Below are 18,940 nucleotides of genomic sequence, written 5' to 3'. Positions count from 1 at the left end.
CATCCTTGGCTAGTGAGTATGGAATAAGGAACACTAGAAATAAGAAAAAGCCCAGCCCAGCATACTGGGCTAGTCTAGAGTCACAGTAACAGCTATGGATGAGCGGGACAGCTGGTCAAATAGGGGGAAGAGAAAAAACCCTCATTCAATCCTGGGTGCCCCTGCGCGCCCAGTATGAGGTAGAAGTAGGAAGCTGCTAGCCGGATTTCATTCGGTTTCCCCAGATGAAGTATGCACTCGTTGACAACTCTGGTTTCTTTCTAACACACCTTTCTTTCCCACCCACGTATGTATAAGAGGAAAAGCACAATTTGCACAGGTCTGAAAAGGAGTTCAGGTATTCGATTCAGAGGATGAGGATAATGGGAGAGATGGCCTCCCATCCGCAAATAAGCATGTGCCTTCCCAGCCTTGCCACCCTCGGGATAGTAAAGCTGATCTGCCTCAGTGAACCAGTCATCCTTTTGCCATGGAGAGAGGCTTGGCAGTAGGAACTCCGTCTTGGTCCCAGTGACCAAGGCTGTGCCGTGACCCAGGTAGAACGTCAATGGAGCAGTGGAGGTGCCTCCATGAGCCAGAACCGCAGCAGCCTGCATCTCACTGACAAGCTATTTACTAAAACTAATTCCAAACCCCACACGTAAATCATTCTTCCTATTTTTATGGCATTATCTCCCATTGTTCCTGCCAAGTGTTCGTTTTCCATGTAGTCTTTTCACTAAAGCTACCCTTTATGTTCTTTTAAATATGATTTCACCCACTTAAAAACACTGAGGGGAAAAGGTTATGCAAACAGTTTTTTAAATGCTTGTAGTTTATAATAATGGTCAATTCATATAGAGAAAGAGGGGGGGAAAAGACTTGGAAGAAGAAAGAAGATGACAAAGAGGCCAAAAGGGGAAAAGACACAAAGAAGAAGGAAATATGGAAAGAGAAAGGAAGAAAGAGAAAGAGGGTCAGAGGCAGAGAGGACCACATCTGTATCTCTGGCCCTCTTGGCATCTAACAAAAAATTCTACGGTTCTAAGCCACAACATGGAATCAGAATCCATTTAAAATTATTCAGGGACTTCCCTGGTGGCGCAGTGGTTAAGAATCTGCCTGTTAATGCAGGCGACATGGGTTCGAGCCCTGGTCCGGGAAGATCCCACATGCCGCGGAGCAAGTAAGCCCACGAGCCACAACTACTGAGCCTGTGCACCACAACTACTAAAGCCCGCGTGCTTAGAGCTGATGCTCTGCAACAGGAGAAGCCACCGCAATGAGAAGCCCACGCGCCGCAATGAAGAGTAGCCCCCGCTGGCCACAACTAGAGAAAGCCCGCGTGCAGCAACACAGACCTGACGCAGCCAAAAATAAATAAATTTAAAATATATATACTCATTACATTTATGGAAACAGACATTATATCCCCTACTCTTAATTTAAAACAGTAATGTGCAACCTGTTTTATTGAGGGACAATTCAAGAAAAAATATAATACCTATCGCCTGTAGTTTTAAAATATGATTTTTGTCATGCCATTCAGTATTTGTTCCCAAGTTGAATTTTCTTTATCATTGAAGTATTTCCCCCTGAAATTTCAGGAACCATAAAAGAGGAACAGCCACATATTTTACAGCTCTAGTCTATTTCCCTACTCCTGGTTCTGGGCTGGCCTCTGACTGACTTGCTTTTGACCAATAGAATGCGGCATAAACAGCGTTATGCACGTTCAAAAGCAAGCTTCAAGCAGTCATGCCCAAGTGTTCTCCTGGAACACGGCTCCCACCATGGGAGTGGCCTGGGCGAACGTCCTTGATGATGAAAGACCACGTGGAAAGAGTCTGACGCCTCAGCACCTGCCCCTGCAGTCTGTGAGGGAGCCAAGGTGAAAGACGAGAAATGCACATCTGTCCCTCAGGATCCCAGGAAATGTAAATCACTGTTTTATGCACTAAGCTTTGACGTACAGTATATCATCATCGTCATCATCATTTTTTCTTCCAAAGTCCCTGACTCTCAGTAACATTTCCTACATATTAGGATTACTTCCCAAACTGAAAAACATATTGGGATGTAAAGAATAAACACAATAGGAAAACTAATCTAGACACTCATAGGATCAAACCAGAAAAGTTATCCATCCCATGTCTGGAGATTCTGTCCTAGAGTGAGGGTACGAGACAATTATGGACCTTTTAATTCTGCAACACAGAGCACAACCTGATGAAATACTAGAGCACTGGAGCAACGTCTGCTTCCCGAAGACTGCGGGAGAACAGGCAGTATTGGCTGGCTGTTAGCAAGTTCACAAACAGTGCATAAGAAGAACAGGCCCAGATGTGGTGGAGAATCTCAAGCACAATGAAAAACAGTTATGAATGTCAAGCAGGGTCTCAAATAGAGGCAAGAAATGAGGAGAGTGCAGGCAGCACTTACCGCTTGCATGGCAGAACCTCTGGGAGGATGGGGCTCTATGAGGAGCTGAGAAGGCGTCTGCCCAAAACTTCGGATTTGAGCTTCGACAGCCTGAAAAATGCACAGGCAAGTTTGAGGGTTAAGAGGTGCTAATTACAGGCAAAACCACCACAACTGTCACCTGAAAATGTCATTCCATACTTCTGGCTTGTTTCATGTTGGAAATCAACCTTGCGTTTTCACAGTGGGGCTGAGCACCTGGTAGGGCATTGAAGGTGAGGTCATTCTTCACTACCGTGGAAGCTGTTCCTACAAAACCCTGCAAAACTTTCTCATCTTGCTCAGTGATAGGAAACAGAAACCAGCTATTACAATCAGAAATTGTCCTTTTTTGGCTTCATCTCTGTTTTCTTGCATTTTTTCCCTTGCTTGCATCATCTCTGATGACTACAGCTAATCTTTTACAGGTATAGAGAAAACCTACTGCTGCTTTGATTCTAGGCCCCATCTCACCCTGGGAAGCAGAAAAAAGAAACCCAGCACCTGTGAAAATCGCTTGATGCTATTACTTTTGAAGAGCATCATTGTTGACAGTCTCTTTGAACCTAAGTGGCTAAACAACAAAGTAAAAGCCATATGTTGTATCCAAGCATGAGAGGGTTAACCCGGGGACTGACCAAACACAAGAAACGTGTGTGCGCCCTTTACGAAAGATGTGTGCCTGTGCCCTTTGTCGCGCGTTTCCGACCACGGCTCTTCCTGTCCACCCAGCAGAGATGCTCACTTCCCAACCTCATCAAGGAACACTGTTAAATGCCAGATGCGGTCACTGTCTGTAATGATTTTATTTGTTTACTTGTTTATGCCTGTCTCCTCCCACTAAAATACAAGATCCATGAGAGCGAGGACCTTACCTATCTTCTTCACTCTTAGATCCCTAAATTGGGTGAATGAATAAATGCTACAGTATGTGTGAGGGGATGGAAGGAAGCAAAGATACATAAAGATGACCTCAACACCCCACACAGTCAGTATTCTCAACTTCTGGGCTAAAAGGATGAAGAAAACCACTTTGTAAGGGAATATATGTTCATCATGCTATTTTGTAATCCTTAAGAAAATGAGTATTCAATTATTATATGCTCTACAGGACTGTAGGCAATTAATAAGTCATAAACAGGGAAATATAATCATTATCCAGTATTAATTTCCTTTTTTTTATTTGATAAGGATACCATTAGTAGTCCTTTACAATGACCTTTGAAGAAACAATGATAGCAATTCATCCATTTATGCATTCAATCATAATCGTCAACTATGTATACAGCAGTATTAGGTGTCAATGTTTCTGCCCTTGAAGAAAGTATTCCTAATACAGAAAGCAGGGCATGTACTTGGATGGTTGAGTAACAGTTTGATGCAGTCAGTCCCATAAATTCAAGGAATGCACTATGACTTGCTTAGGCAGAAAACACTGGAAGGCACCTCTGTGAAAGCTGAGTGTTATGGTGGAAGCAGCACAGGCTCTGAAGTCACACAGACCACGTGCAAATCCTGACTGCACACCACTTATAAGCTATGTGACCTAGGGCAAATCACTCAACCTAAGTTTCACTTTTCTTCCTGTAAAATGTGGATAATAGTACCAACCTCATAGTGTCATATTAATGAATAAATGATATATATGTAAAAAACACAGCAAAGTGCTTATTAGTACAGATTAGACCCTCAAAATGCAGTCAACAAATACTCATTGAGGGGCTTCCCTGGTGGCGCAGTGGTTAAGAATCCGCCTGCCAATGCTGGGGACACGGGTTCGAGCCCTGGTCCGGGAAGATCCCACATGCCGCGGAGCAACTAAGCCCATGCACCACAACTACTGAAGCCCACCTGCCACAACTACTGAAGCCCGCACACCTGGAGCCTGTGCTCCACAAGAAGAGTAGCCCCGGCTCCACGCAACTAGAGAAAGCCCGTGCGCAGCAACGAAGACCCAAAGCAGCCAGATAAATAAATAAATAAATTTATATAAAAAAATACTCATTGAGGGCTGCTAACAACATCAATAACAAATATTTATTTAGTACTTATTATTGCCAGGAACTTTTCTAAGTGATTTTACTATCTTATATCATTTAATCTTTAAATTGTATGATATGAGTAGTACTTTACTGTATCCATTTTATAGATAAGGAAAATAATGCACAAAGAACTTAAGTATCTTGTCCAAGGTCACATGGTAATTAAATGGCAGACTCAAAATTTGCACGCCAGCAGCTTGATTCTAGAGCTCACATGCTCAACCATTAAGCTACTCTTTCTCCTTATCTGTTGCCAGGGACTATGCCAGGGCCTAGGGATAAGACTGAGCACACAAAAAACATGAGCTTACAATCTAATGACTGAATTAATAAAGTACCTCTAACATCACCATCATCATCATCATTACAGTGAACAAAGTATGCGCACACACAATTAGAGCAGCACGGCTAGGCAAGGGTTGGTTTTATATAGTAGGAGATAAGGCTGGTCTCAGACTTCAGAAACCAGAAAAGGAGCCAACAGGAAGTAAGGAGTAGACACTAGGATCATTTCAGATCAGCACCTAAAACATCTTTTGATGGGGTAAAAAGAATTTAGGATCAACATCAAGGACAGTCTTGAGGAAAAAAATATCACAAAAGGGCAACTTGAAGCCTGAGGTAGTCACAAAGAAGGATGTGGGATGATATATGGATTTATGACTTGCTTTATGAATGTGAACCTTAAGTCTCTTTGAAAAACTGTTAGCAAGGCCAGTGCCCTTTCCTTTGACTGCTGCTGCCTTCGGTAGCCCCCGCCCAATAGCCCATGTGCATTTCCCCCCATTGAAAAGAAGGGAACAGACTACTCCCACACTGGGCCTGTGGGGTCAGATGGTTCAGAGAGCTCATCTTGACTTCACCATTTATCTGCTGCATGACTTTGAACGAGTAGCTTAATCTGTTTCCCCATTGATAAAATAAAGATGATAATAATAATGCCTAGCTCACAGAGTTGTTTGGAAAATTAAATAATACATATAAAGTGCTTAGCATAATACCAAGCACATAAAAGACACAAAATAAAATGTTGTATTATTGTTGGGTTTGGGGCTCAGCACGATCCCCATTTAACACAGCTAAAATAGAGGAGGAAGAAATGCTTCAGGAGTTTACAATGAGTGTGATGATGATGAATACATTATTGAAAAAAACTGAAATCTGGCTCAGGATTTCAAAGTATACTGCAGGGCTAAGTGCCCAGAGACAGGGAGATCTCCTTGGAGGTTCAGAGAGCAGTCTAAAACATAAGGAACTGTATACCTCAGTCCTTATGGAAGCTGTGCTATTTGCAAGAAAGGGATAAATACGCAAACCATGATCTAAGGCAAAATCAACAGGTCTTAGAGACTGATGACTTTGAGCAATGAAAAGAGAAAAGACAACACGAATTCTTTTCTTTTGAACTTGCATATTTTAGAGTAGTAAAGCAATAAATAGAAATACAAGTTCCTGTGAGGGAGAACTAGTGAGAGCTGTCGAGCCAGGTTGAGATGTCCAGTGCTCAAAAGAAAGCCCTGGGACTCGCTCTGGGATGAAACATCAGAGGTATTGATTTGGGTGTCATTCATGCAAGAGAAATTCAAGTCAATGGTTTTTGATCTTGCCCTCTCACTGTGTTTATGTGTGTATCCTGCAGAATTGAGCTCAAACTCTCCTTTATATAATATTGCCCTGATCAAATGTCTTCAATTAACTGTCAGTACTTAAAAAGGCCTACTCCTTGATATGAGGCCTTGAGAAGAATGCTATATAATTTCTATGGTATCCTTGACAAAAAATAAATAACTTCATTCGAATCACATGAAAATATCAGAAAGACAAATTAAGGGACATTCAACAAAATATCTGACCACTTTTCACAAATATCAAGACCATTAAAGAGAAGCAGACTGAGTCACTGTTACATATAGAAGGAAACCAAGAAAGTATCAACTAAATACAACGTGGAATTCTGCATAAGATCATTAGACAGAAAAAGAATAGTTAAAGAATGTGATGACATTTCACAAGGTCTGTAGTTTAGTTCATTATATTGAGCCAATGTTATTTTTATGGTCTTGATCATTTTACTAAGGTTATGTAAGGTGCTGATCTTAGGGGAGCCTGGGAAGAAATGTACACAGGAAATTTTTCTACTAGGTTTGCAACTTGTCTGTGTCTAAAATTATTCAAAATAAAAAATTTAAAAAGAAAAAAAAAGATAAAGACCTACTGCTAGGCAATATAAGTCTTCCTACCTCTCTTTTATTCCCTCACCCTATGCCCTGTACTGTCAAGCTGATTTTCTTCCACAAATGTAACCCGCCATTTCTGCCTTATGTTTTCTCTCATGCCGCTGGCTCTCCTAGATTAGTCCCCCTCATCTTCAGTTTTCTAAGTCGTACCCCTCTCTAGAAAACCCTGCTTGAGTTCTACTTTGTTGGTGTAACACATCCCAAATCTTAGAGTCTATTCATGCTGCTGATTACATACTTGACTCAGGCTTCCCTGTAATGTTATTTAGCTTTTATGAGATTACTGGTCTGTCTCAGCAACTATACTATAGGGTAAGAAAATCGTACTTTAGTAGCGTGCAGCAGGAAAAACAGTACCTTGTACGTAGTATTCACACAACAAAGAAGTTTACTGATTACCTTTTATACAGCAAGGCCGCCCAGACCCTTGTGCCTCATCTAGGGTTATACTGGGACAAAAAACAAGCACAGTACTTTTTTTTTTTTTTTTTTTTGCGGTACGCGGGCCTCTCACTGCTGTGGCCTCTCCCGTTGCGGAGCACAGGCTCCGGACGCGCAGGCTCAGCGGCCATGGCTCACGGGCCCAGCCGCTCCGCGGCAGGTGGGATCTTCCCGGACCGGGGCACGAACCCGTGTCCCCTGCATCAGCAGGCGGACTCTCAACCACTGCGCCACCAGGGAAGCCCAAGCACAGTTCTTGATGAGGCAAAATGGGGGTGAGGAGGAGAATGGGGGAGTGATAAGTGAAGGCTGATAGCTGCTGTTACAAAGAAGTCAAAAGAGTCTTTCTTAGAAAAGTTCTGAAGGATGTCACTAAAGGCAGTAATTCTCACTTTCAGCCCCCTGCACACCTGAGGGTTATGACAACACTCCAGTGTCTCACTGTAGCAGTGATTCTTAAGGGCTAAGTGAGAAATCCTGGGGGAATATGTGTGATTTGAAAAAGCCCCTCAAGTAATTTTGTTTATTACTCTCTTCACTTTTCCCTTCAGCCCTTTGTATACAGCAATAGAAAATTCAGAGGCATAACGGAGGTTTGAAATCACAGGAACCATACAGGTATAACATTCAGGAAGGTGAATAGGTAAGAGCGTAGCTTAATGAACTCTACCAAATGCCTAAACTGTTTTTAATGAACTCTCCTTCACCAAGAGAGTTTTGGTCCCAGGTGATATATTTTTAGAATTTGTTTATTATGTTAAATTTTTATTATGGAATAGGATAATGGATCCCTATGTACCCATTAGTCAATTTCAATAATTATTAACACATTTGGCCTTAGGTTATTTTAAGGTGGTGGTTCAGCGTAGGCAATGTGCTAGAAAGATTTACTGGAAAATAGGAGAGTGTGCCTGCCTTTAAGCAGTTTATTTTTTCAGGTCTCCTGCAAAACTACACTGAGAACAAAAATATCAAAAAATGACCCCAAATTATAAACATTAGCCAGCAGCCCTCATCTTTGTTCAGAAGGGTTAAACACACCTGGACTTGAAAAATGTTCAGCCCTAAAGCTGCAAATGTGATTATGTGACTTCTCTAGTTAAAATCCTTCCATCCAAATTCCTTATCACGGCGTGGCCCCGTAGCATGGGGTTAAGTATGCAGACACTGCAATCAGACTGCCTCAGTCCAAGTATTAGCTTTATCACATATTAGCTGAGTGACTCCAGCAAGTTATGCCTTAGTTTCCTCGTCTACAAGTGGTAATAATGACAGTGGGTCTTTACTGGGTTGTTATGAAGATTAAATGAGATAATATAAAACATTTGGGACAGTTCTTGACAGGTCAGTGTTTGATGTTATTATTACAGCATATACATAAAAGACAACATGGTGTCTGGCTGAGGTTAAGAAAGCATTTAATAAATGTTACTAACCACTTATAATTAAGATTAATAATAGTAATCTAGCTCCTGCCTATGTTTCCAGTCTCATGCCCTGACACTGTCCCTCTCACACTCTATAATGTGCGACGTAATGTGTCAAACTGCTTCCATATTTGTTTTCCCATGTTTTCTATTCCCTTTCTCTGTGCGGTTGCCTCCTCCTCATTCTTTAAGACTCAGCTCAGCATCTCTGTACTCTGAGAAATCTGTTTCTAGATCTCAGCCAGACTGTTGCTGCCCTGCCCTGTTGCTTTGGAGCAACGTACACAGACCCCTACTACCTACTTAACTAAAATTCTAATTATTGATCTAATTTCTATCTTATCAATTAGACTATAAGTCTTCCTGAGACCAGAGACTTCTAAGTATTTCTGTGCTTCTGGGGGCCTGACACACAGTAGGTGCTCAATCAATATTTACTTAATGAATGAGTGGCTATCCAAGTCAGGATAATTCAGCAGGTATGCAGCTAAGAGATACGCTCCTAACACTATTATAGAGCAGCCCAGCACTGAAAAAACATTCTGTTAAACATTTCTACTACTTTGCTGTACAGCAAGAAACTAACACAACATTGTAAAGCAACTATATTCCAATAAAAATTAAAAAATTTTTCCACTAAAAAGCTTACTTCATTCTTATTCATCAATTCCCAATTATTTCTGTAAATAGCCTGTTACTACTTTCTATAATAAACCTAAATTCAGCAGGCAGCATTCCAGATGTTGAAATACATAGTAATAAAAAAAGACTATGCAAATACTTCACGACATTCCAGTAAAACCACATATTTATGTTTTATAAACAGCATCTCAAATATTACCTAGAGAATTTATTAATGGATTTCCAAATGGAAATATTATGAAAAGATTTTCAGCAAGTTGTGCATTCTATTGTTTTCTGTGCCAACCATTGCATACTTGCATGATTTTATGGCTATACAGAGAGAAAGGGACATTACATATAGAGAGAATATAGATACACACACACCAGATAAAATGAAAGAATGAAAGAAAAGAGAGAAAAGTAAAGGAAAGTAGACTGGCTTAGTGACAATGTAGGGCCTTCAATTTAACGGTGACTGTTTTAGTCTCTCTGAAGTGGTCTTTTTAATCTAACAGAGGAAACAAGTTAACTCAGTACAACACTTAGTAACCAACAATAAAGCTGTAAAACTTTATTTTAAGGTGGGTTTGGGGGAGGAATAACTTAAACATATGGATGCAATTAAGGTAAACACATATGTACTCTGCTTTTTTTTAAGCACACAACTCTGAAATTGCATTTTATCCCCTATATATTTACATCTAAAAGCACTATAAAACTGGGATAGGGAAACTGAAAAAATCGTTTAAGAAATAACATGCCATTTATTAGTATATTAAAAATTTCTGACATTACCAAAATTAAGTACTAGAAGGCTATCTTAAGATTCTAGAGTAACTCCTTACCGAAAGATATTTACAAATCCAAATAAGACTTCATATTTTGGATTTCAGAATTAATTCACTTGTCAATGTTTAAGAAGAGTCACAATACGGGCGTTTAGTGATTTCTCCCGGGTTACGTATCATGTTATCACTCGTGCCTATTTCTCCCCCTTGCCCTTCACACATTTAAATTACGTTGGAGAAAAACTTGCTGGATATTTGACCAGTTTCCATTGTTTACTGACCAACTTTCTAGTTAACCAGCCTCAGTGCCCTCTGAAGCCACTGTTAAAATCCAGATTTGGTATTAGCAAATTAAAAAAGCATACTAATTATTATATATGTTAGTATTTAATTCCTAAAGGACAAAAATCCTGATAATATTAACTACTAAGGCCGAAAGAAAACCCATAACAACTAGATGCACTTGATTAAAAATGGATGAAGAATCTAAAAGAGAAAATTATCTTTATAATATAAATGGTCCTGTTTGCATAATACCTCTAGCTGCTTTAAAAAAAGAAGAAGGCAAAGCATCATTTAGAAACATTGGGAAACCAGGCTGCTCTTAACTTAAGAAATTAAATACGGAGTTACTTTTTAGTAGTCAGAACAATAAATGAACAAAATTTTTAAAAAAATAGCATAATGAACCTAAAAGAAATCTTTTAAGATTAAAATATAAATATTCATAGTGCCCTGGAAATAAAAAATATATAGGAATCAAGCTTTGTAAAGCATAATGTAAAAGATAAGTAGCCTATCAAGAAACAAGTGTCATGGATATACTACCAGCATATGGAATTTTGAAAAGTCAATCAGATTTTACATTCAAAATAAATACCAGATGATATTTAACCAACAAATTAGGCAAAGTAATCCACACAAAAGATGTATATAGTGAAGAAATAAGTTAATTGAACAGAAGTAATTCTATGTAAATTTGGACTTGAAAGACACAAACTTTTTTTTTAATTTTGAGAAATTAGACATAGAGAAAAACAAAAATTTAGTTAAAAGTCAAATTTTTATGTTTTCTGATAAAGATTGAGCTACTGATTCCACTTCTACAAATTTTCATAAAAGTGGAGTCAGATGAATGAGAAAAGATTAAGATACAAAAATAGTTATTATAGCACTTTATAATAGTAAAAATTAGGGGAAAAAACTAATTAAATTATACTAATGGAATACTATGCAGTCATTAAAATGAGTGAGTTGAACTGAATATATGTGACATGGAAACTAGTCTATAGTATATTGATTAAAAAAAATTCCAAATCATCAAAGAATATAGTTTATTATCTCATTTAAATAAAAAAATTAAAAATAAAATTAAATTAAACTATATAAACACACACTAACATGTGTTATGTGAGTACATGTACACACATACATAAATACACACATGTAAAATCTGGAAAGGTACATAAACCTATCAGCTATTATCTCTGGTGGGGGGTAGATGAAAAGATTGGCAGAATAAAAATTAATACCTTCTTCACTTTTATACTATTTGATATCTTAGACAAAGCATGTATTACTTTTAAAATAGAGTAATAAAAAATTTCCATTTTGAAAAAAATCTACAACTAAAAAACAAAAATCTAAAGAAAAATCTGACAATATGCAATATAGCTTTATGAAATTTAATTTTTCCATTAACATAGTAACCAGAAGTATTTCTTAATCACCTAGGGACAATTCCAACTGATACACTGGTCAAACACTATGAAATCAATAGACCTTGCTACAAAGTTAATTTTGTTATTTTGAGCTCATTTCCTAAATTATTTCTATCTGATTTCAAGGAGCCATTAGTTTTAGCAATATTTTACCATCATTTATCGCTAACTAAATATTTAGAAAGGTATATACACTTTGCAAGTAAACAATGTTTTACTTACATTAGGTATTTGGAAGCATATACATATCATGATGGCATACAGTACATAAAGAGCAAAGAGAAAGAGCAGCTAGCTAAATAAAGTAAACCTCTTAAAAAAAAAGAATGCAGTGATAAGAAACCAGGGGAGAGGGGAAATTAGGAAAAGGACTATTTTTACTTATATTTTTACTCAATAATATTATGGAAGTTACCACGGTGAAATATAATGTAATTATAAATTGTGAAAATATGCATAGATTTCCTATTAGTGCTTTTAACCGAGCCCATATATTCCAGGCACATTACCCCGAGGCCCAGCCCAGCCCAGCCCAGCTCAGCCTCACTACAATCTCCACTTCTTGTAGCTGTCCATCCACTGCAGCATAATCCCAGCTGCCAATCTGAAAGAAACCAGCTAGTCAGAGCAGACACAACCAACAGAAACAAACGTCACTCAGTAATGTTCAGCCGCGCTGTGTTCATGGATAATTTCAAACAGTATCTCTGTCTAGAACACTGATGTGCTCATTCAAAACACCTCCATCTCTAGCTACTGGAAACGAGTAGATAAAGCAGCCTGCCTAGAAAAATAAGTGGAATGTTGCTTCAGAAAGGCTGCCAATACTAAGAGGAAAACATAGTGAAAACATAGTAAAAAGTTCTTAAAGAAAAAAAAAAATTCAGGATAGTTGCATTCAGGAGGTTAAATTATTTCTCAAACCCAGACAAATACGTTTAAACTATGTTACAGAAAGAAACAGTCATTTGGTAAGAATCATTTCATCTATTTTTTCAATAATATTTGTATGTACCATGTACAAACACTGGAATGAGGTGCAGTTAGGAATCCTTGACCTCAAGGAACTTAAGCCTGAAAGACAATACACACACACACACACACACACACACACACACACACACACACACACACCCCAATTACACAGTACTGGCAGGGAGAGAGAGGGAACGCAATACATTTACTGTTATGACACAGTTAAATAATATTTAACATTTAAAAAAATTTGCACTTAAGCATTTCCTAAATACTGTATTAATAGAATCTCAGTTCCTTCTTTGCACCAATAATGGAAACTAAAAATAGTGATTCTAAGTAAACGTCCTCGTCTTTGTTAGAAATAAAACAACATTGCTATTCCGAAGTTAGAAATTTGACTATGCTATTCTAACAGTTGGCAATCTGTTATACTTGCAAATAATCCTACATAGATTTTTCAAATCTAAGTAATTTTTTAATCTTAATCTTTCTAGAAACTTGAATTTAGTTAAAAATTTTGAGAACAAAATTTCATCACTTGATTTGAGAGTACTTTTCATACTTTCAATTTAAAATGAAGATGGTGCCTGAAGGGATCAGGGGTTTATGACAGAAGTCATCAGCATATGGAATTGCTCAGGATTCCTTGGGTAGCTGATAGAGACAAAAAATCATAGAAATATTAATACTTTGCTTTATGTCCTTGGATGTACAATTCAGCTACACCTATTTAACTAGTAAGTCTGCAATAGGCATAATCACTAGCAAAATACAAAGATTAGCTTTCCTGACAACTTTAATGTTTAATTGACTAAGGGAAACTTTGTGCTTTTAATATACAAGAAGGTCTGGCATAATTTCAAGGTCTTTTTAAATGTAGGTTTTCAATTAAAACTTGACTAATCCTTACTGTTTGTCTTTTCATTGTACAGTTCCTGCCCTGCACTGTGTCAACTATGCCATCTGTGTAACACACTTCTGGCTAGAGATGCTTCAGGATTATTTTTGTAACACCCTGAATAGTGGCTGCCTGAAGTCTTAACTTACTGTCTTCAATACTTCTACTTTATTCTCTTGTTACAACCATCCTAACCATGTGGTCCTAATGTCCTACTCTTAAATCTCACTGCAGTCACAACAAAAACGCCTGCCCCACCTGCTTAAAACGGGCTTACAGGCCATTCCCCGGACTATTTAACAAATGTTAACAATGCTATAAATACCAATTGTGTTTATGCTTTCTGAAAGATTCACTGCAGCCAGTGTTCTGCAGTAGTGTCAGAGCTGAAATAAGCTGTTGACTCCCACCACGAAAGTGACTGAATTCTAAGCCAAAAATGCTTTTCCTTGGATAAGACATCTGATTTGCTACTGGGGTCATGTGAACTTAAACACTGCTGCTGCTTCTTTTGGAAAACAGACCTTCTCAGAGTGATTATGTGTTACTAAAACAGCATTTGGAAGGCTAAATTTGGAAGAGGGAAAGTCAACCACTGACACTAAACACAACTTAGGGAGAAATTTTCAGGTTTCACTTTCCTATTATGAGACTCATCGTAGATAATGGTTTCAATTGAGCAATATCATGGCTCTCCTTTTCCTCTTCCTTACCCATCTATGTAAACAGAGCTGAGTTCCATTTTCAGAAGGAAGTAAATAACTTTAATTTCTGAACTCACATAAACATAAAATAACATTGTATTTGCCTGAAAAGTAAAGGAGAAAATGCTGCTTCCAGAGGAAATGTACTGAGTACTTACAATAAGGTGCAAGACGGGAAAGCACAGGTGATATTGCTCATATTAATGCTGTCCTGTGCAACATCTACCTGCGTGTGTCTTTTGCTCTTTGAACCTCCACCTCTGCTTCCCAGCTCCAGCGCACCCCAGGCCTGGCCCTGCCCTCCCTTCATAATGGCTGCTCAGACCCTGTGCTGTGTCTGTACTTTTCCTTTTGTCAAAACCTCCTATCAAGTTCTATGCACAGAGAGCTGAATGACTGGAAAAAATTGTTAAAAAAAAAATCCGGGGCCTCCCTGGTGGCGCAGTGGTTGAGAGTCCGCCTGCCGATGCAGGGGATACGGGTTCGTGCCCCGGTCTGGGAGGATCCCATATGCCGCGGAGCGGCTGGGCCCGTGAGCCGTGGCCGCTGGGCCTGCGCATCCGGAGCCTGTGCTCCGCAGCGGGGGAGGCCGCAACAGTGAGAGGCCCGCATACCGCAAAAAAAAAAAAAAAAAAAAAAAAAATCTGTAACCAAATAAATGATCTCTAATGGTAAAGTTTCAAGCACTAAGTGAAAGGCAATGAAGTCTAGGGCAGAGGCTTTTTTTCTGTGTATATCAAAGCACATCATAGAGAAATTGCTCTAGTTCACTTTAGCATGAGACTCTGGCATTAGCTAACAGAGTCTAAAGTTAGGGACGGAGGCTTTCTACTCTTTTACTTTATACTTTCATAGTATTTGTATTTTCAGAGTTAAACACACATTTTTTTGATAAATAAGTTGTTAAATCCCTTTATATACGATTTAATTATATACAAACACACACACACACAATTTAGTAGTGAACCCAGAGATTGAGAATTCATGCATCTTAGGTCAAAAGCCTTCCTGCTTTTAGAAAATGATGATAAAGATTACAATCAACAGTGATATATCTAAGATATTTCCCCTAAGAGTATAAGTAATCTTTTTTGGTCCTCCTCAAATATGCTGGAAACAATGAGGAAATAAATTCAAATTGCTAAAAAGTATGAAAAAGAATCCTAGTTCAGTGAGTTAAATAACAATCTAAGAGATTAGAGGTACTCTGATTTCTGAGAGAGATAAAAGTTAAGAAATTGTAAATTCCTTCATCTTTATCAAAGTTACACAAAGATCATTACACAAAGTCACTATCCTAGCAATGTTAAACATGGCCAGTGCCAGAAAGTAATTACAAGAGACCTCCGAACAGCCAAAAGCAAAGTCAATATCCTTATCCTCATGTTAACGTGCATCACTTGTTTGGATTTTCAAGCAGAGACTTATCCCCCTCAGAAGACAGAAAGAGTTGCGGCTTGGCTTTTTCCTCTTGATTTTAAAAAGAAACAACTTTCAGAATACAGAAAGTAGCAAATAAAAGAATTCCATGATCTCACTAACCAAAGATAATCACTAACCAAAGATAATGAGATGACCATATAAACATCTTGGGGTCTGTAATTACAGAAATTTCCTAATGCATATATACACATTATAAAATTTGTATTTTCTATGTTTCATAACATGATCTGTTTTGCCATGTAATATGGCGAAGTATTTTTCCATAGCAATACATATAGACCTAGATAGCAATATTTTTAAATGATGTATATAGCATTCCACTGTATGGATTTACCAATACTTATTTAACCAGTTTCTCTATTGTTAGACATTTATGTGGTTTTGGTTTTCATGGGGTTTTTTTGCTATTATGAATAACTATACTCTTGAATATCTTTTTTTACATATGTATTCAATTATTCCTTTTGGTTAAAGTTCTAAGTAAATAGTGGGTGAGTATTTTAAAAACTGATAGATTGCTATAAAAATTCAATATATTTTATCCTCACCAAATATATGACAATGTCTGTTTCTAACCGACATTAGGAATTTTCATTATTTTTCATTTTAGATGATCTAATAGGTAAAAAATGCTGTTGGATTTTAAATTGAATTTCACTGATTTCTAGTGAGGTTTCATACATTTGTGGCTTGTATTTCATCTTTTGTGAATTATCTGTTCCTGAACTTTGTCATTTGTTGTTTTTTTTGGATGTACAATAACTTCAATTTTTATGTAGACAAATATATCAATTTCCTTAATGACTTTTGGTTTTGATATTGACTTACAAAATGGGCCTTCTCCATTCCAAAATTTTTATATTTACAATATAATCTTTATTCCAAACAAAAACATGTAATTCATTTGTAATTTCTTTTACCTTAAGATGTGAAATAAGGATCTAAATTTTTGTTATAACAGTTAGCTAGCTGTCTTAATACCACATGCTGAATAAGACAGCCTTTTCCCAGTGATTTAAAATACCACCTTTATCGTATATTCTCATATATCATATGTCTATTTCTGGAAGCTCTATTCTGTTCCATTGAAGCTTAGAACTAGAGCATAGAGTTTTGATTACTATCATTTATACTTTTGTAGCTGAGGAAGTAATCAAAACCTATTTATTTACTTTAAATTTAGTCCTATCATATCTGGTTATTTAGTTTCTCAGGCTATCACATCTAAAAAATAGCTAATTGTTGAGTAAGAGGACAGGTGCCCAAAAGGCAGACATACTGACCTGGTAACAGGAAGTAAGAACTGATAGTTTTAGAGTAGAAATAGGAAAAATATAAAAAAGAGAGCATAACAACTGAGAAAGAATAGCAGTACGGGATTCTTTAGTTTAAGTTCAAATATACCACAGAACAATAACTAATGTTAATTAAAAAAATCACATTCATTAATTACACTCCTCACTTGTCATTACTCATATCATATGGTACAACTGCCCCTACTCCTAAAAACTGTAGAGCGCCCATTGTTTTTCAAGTACACATAGAACATTTATGAAAACTGACTATGCCCAAGGTGACTCAAGTCTCAATCTGTATCATATGTATCAGTCTTCAGCTTTAAATTAAAATTAATAACAGAAAGATACTAGATTGGATGTATGACGGCAAGCCCTTGCTGAAGAGATGACCTCCAGGCCGAGGCACGAATGACAAGGAGCCAGCATGTGAAAATCTGGGATAGTCAGAAAATGGCTATCATAAAAAGGCGCTAATCCAGTGACAACCTTCACAGGCTCAGGAACAGAAAGAAGGTCAGTGAAACAGCACACACGAATGAGGATGAGAACAGCATGGCATGAGATCAGAGAGGCAGGCAGGGGCCAGATCATGTGGACCAACCAGAATTTTATTCTATGCTTAATGTGAAATAGGAAAGCTTAAGTAGAGGAGGGATGTGATCTGATTTACAGTTTTAAAATGTCACGTTGGCAGCTCTCTGGAAAGTGGATTGTAGGTAGTTAAGGGTAGAAAAGGGTGACCAGGACTACTAATGCTAGTCAGGGGAGAGATGACGACGGTGGCTTAGACTAATGACAGACATAAATGGTTTCCAAATGTGCTTTGGAGACACCATCAACCTAACTGCTCTTCATCACCAACTTCTTATGCCTCCCCCCCGCCACTCCCCACACATTATTTTCCAGCCATGGGGCCATCCAGTGCTCCTTCCCATACACTGTGTTCTCTGCTTTCCACTGCTTCACCTACTTAACTCCTCATTCTTTAAGGATTATATTCAGGTGGGTTATTCCTGCCTAAATCTGGGTTGGCTGTTTCTCCCTTGTGCTCAGATATGTAGTGTACACATCTCACTCAGAGCACATCACTGTACTTACAATTTTTAAACACTTATTTCTGACCTAATAAAACTCCATCAGTGAACTGTTTTACACTAAGGAATAGCTAACTGAACTCTGAACTTTTGGATATAGCAAATATCATTTACATGATAATTGATAGGAGAACTCTGGATATAAGAAAGGATATAGAATTGTTCTAGAAACTATTCCTATAAATACAATTATATTCTAAATATATTAAAGAAATTCTTTAAGGAAAATACTTATTTTACATTTTTTAGGAAAAGAAAAATTATTTTGTAAAGTTAATATTCAACTCATCATTAATTTATTTTGTGAATTTGGATATTGGAACAAGGTTTTTTCCTTAATAAAAGTATTTATTCTTACTCAGATCTGACTCTGAATTCAATTAACCTAATGTTTCTCTCTTTTTAAATAATATCTTCTTCTCATGGTTTTTAGTTTTTCTTTCTTTTTTTTTTTTTTTGAAATGCTGGTAGAAGGAAGAAAGGTGAATGAGTCAAACCAAATTCAGCAGAATTAATCATCAGAAAATAACCAATTTATTTATTTGCATCTTGTCTATAAAAACATATATGTAATGCTAGGAAAATAGAGTAGGTTAAAAGTGGTAAAGGTAGAGAAAAAGGGAAAAAGGTACCCCAAGGAAATAGAGAAATAATGAAGAGTAAAAAGGTCTGTTAGAGTAAAGAGCTCAAGGTAAGAATATATCCTCTAGTCAGAGGTTACAGATATTTGGGGGGGGGAAGCATATTTGCCTGAAAAATAATTCTTTCTGGTGTGTGACATATGCGAATACAGACGTAGTTGTATA

At 37.6% G+C, this 18,940-nt stretch overlaps 1 protein-coding gene across 3 annotated transcripts in view; it reads right to left on the bottom strand.

Annotated features, from left to right (window-relative positions):
• Positions 1–18,940, bottom strand: part of LRBA (LPS responsive beige-like anchor protein) — an 826,328-nt gene that overhangs the window by 47,168 nt on the left and 760,220 nt on the right. For all 3 annotated transcript variants that reach the window (XM_082611157.1, XM_082611155.1, XM_082611156.1), the window contains exon 49: positions 2,422–2,511. In XM_082611157.1, the coding sequence (XP_082467283.1) occupies positions 2,422–2,511 (90 nt within the window). The remainder of the gene's footprint in view (positions 1–2,421; positions 2,512–18,940) is intronic.

The sequence above is a fragment of the Mesoplodon mirus genome, assembly GCF_964341445.2.
Source record: "Mesoplodon mirus genome assembly, chromosome: 2".
Lineage (NCBI taxonomy): Eukaryota > Metazoa > Chordata > Mammalia > Artiodactyla > Ziphiidae > Mesoplodon > Mesoplodon mirus.
This window is presented reverse-complemented; position numbering and strand designations above follow the sequence as displayed.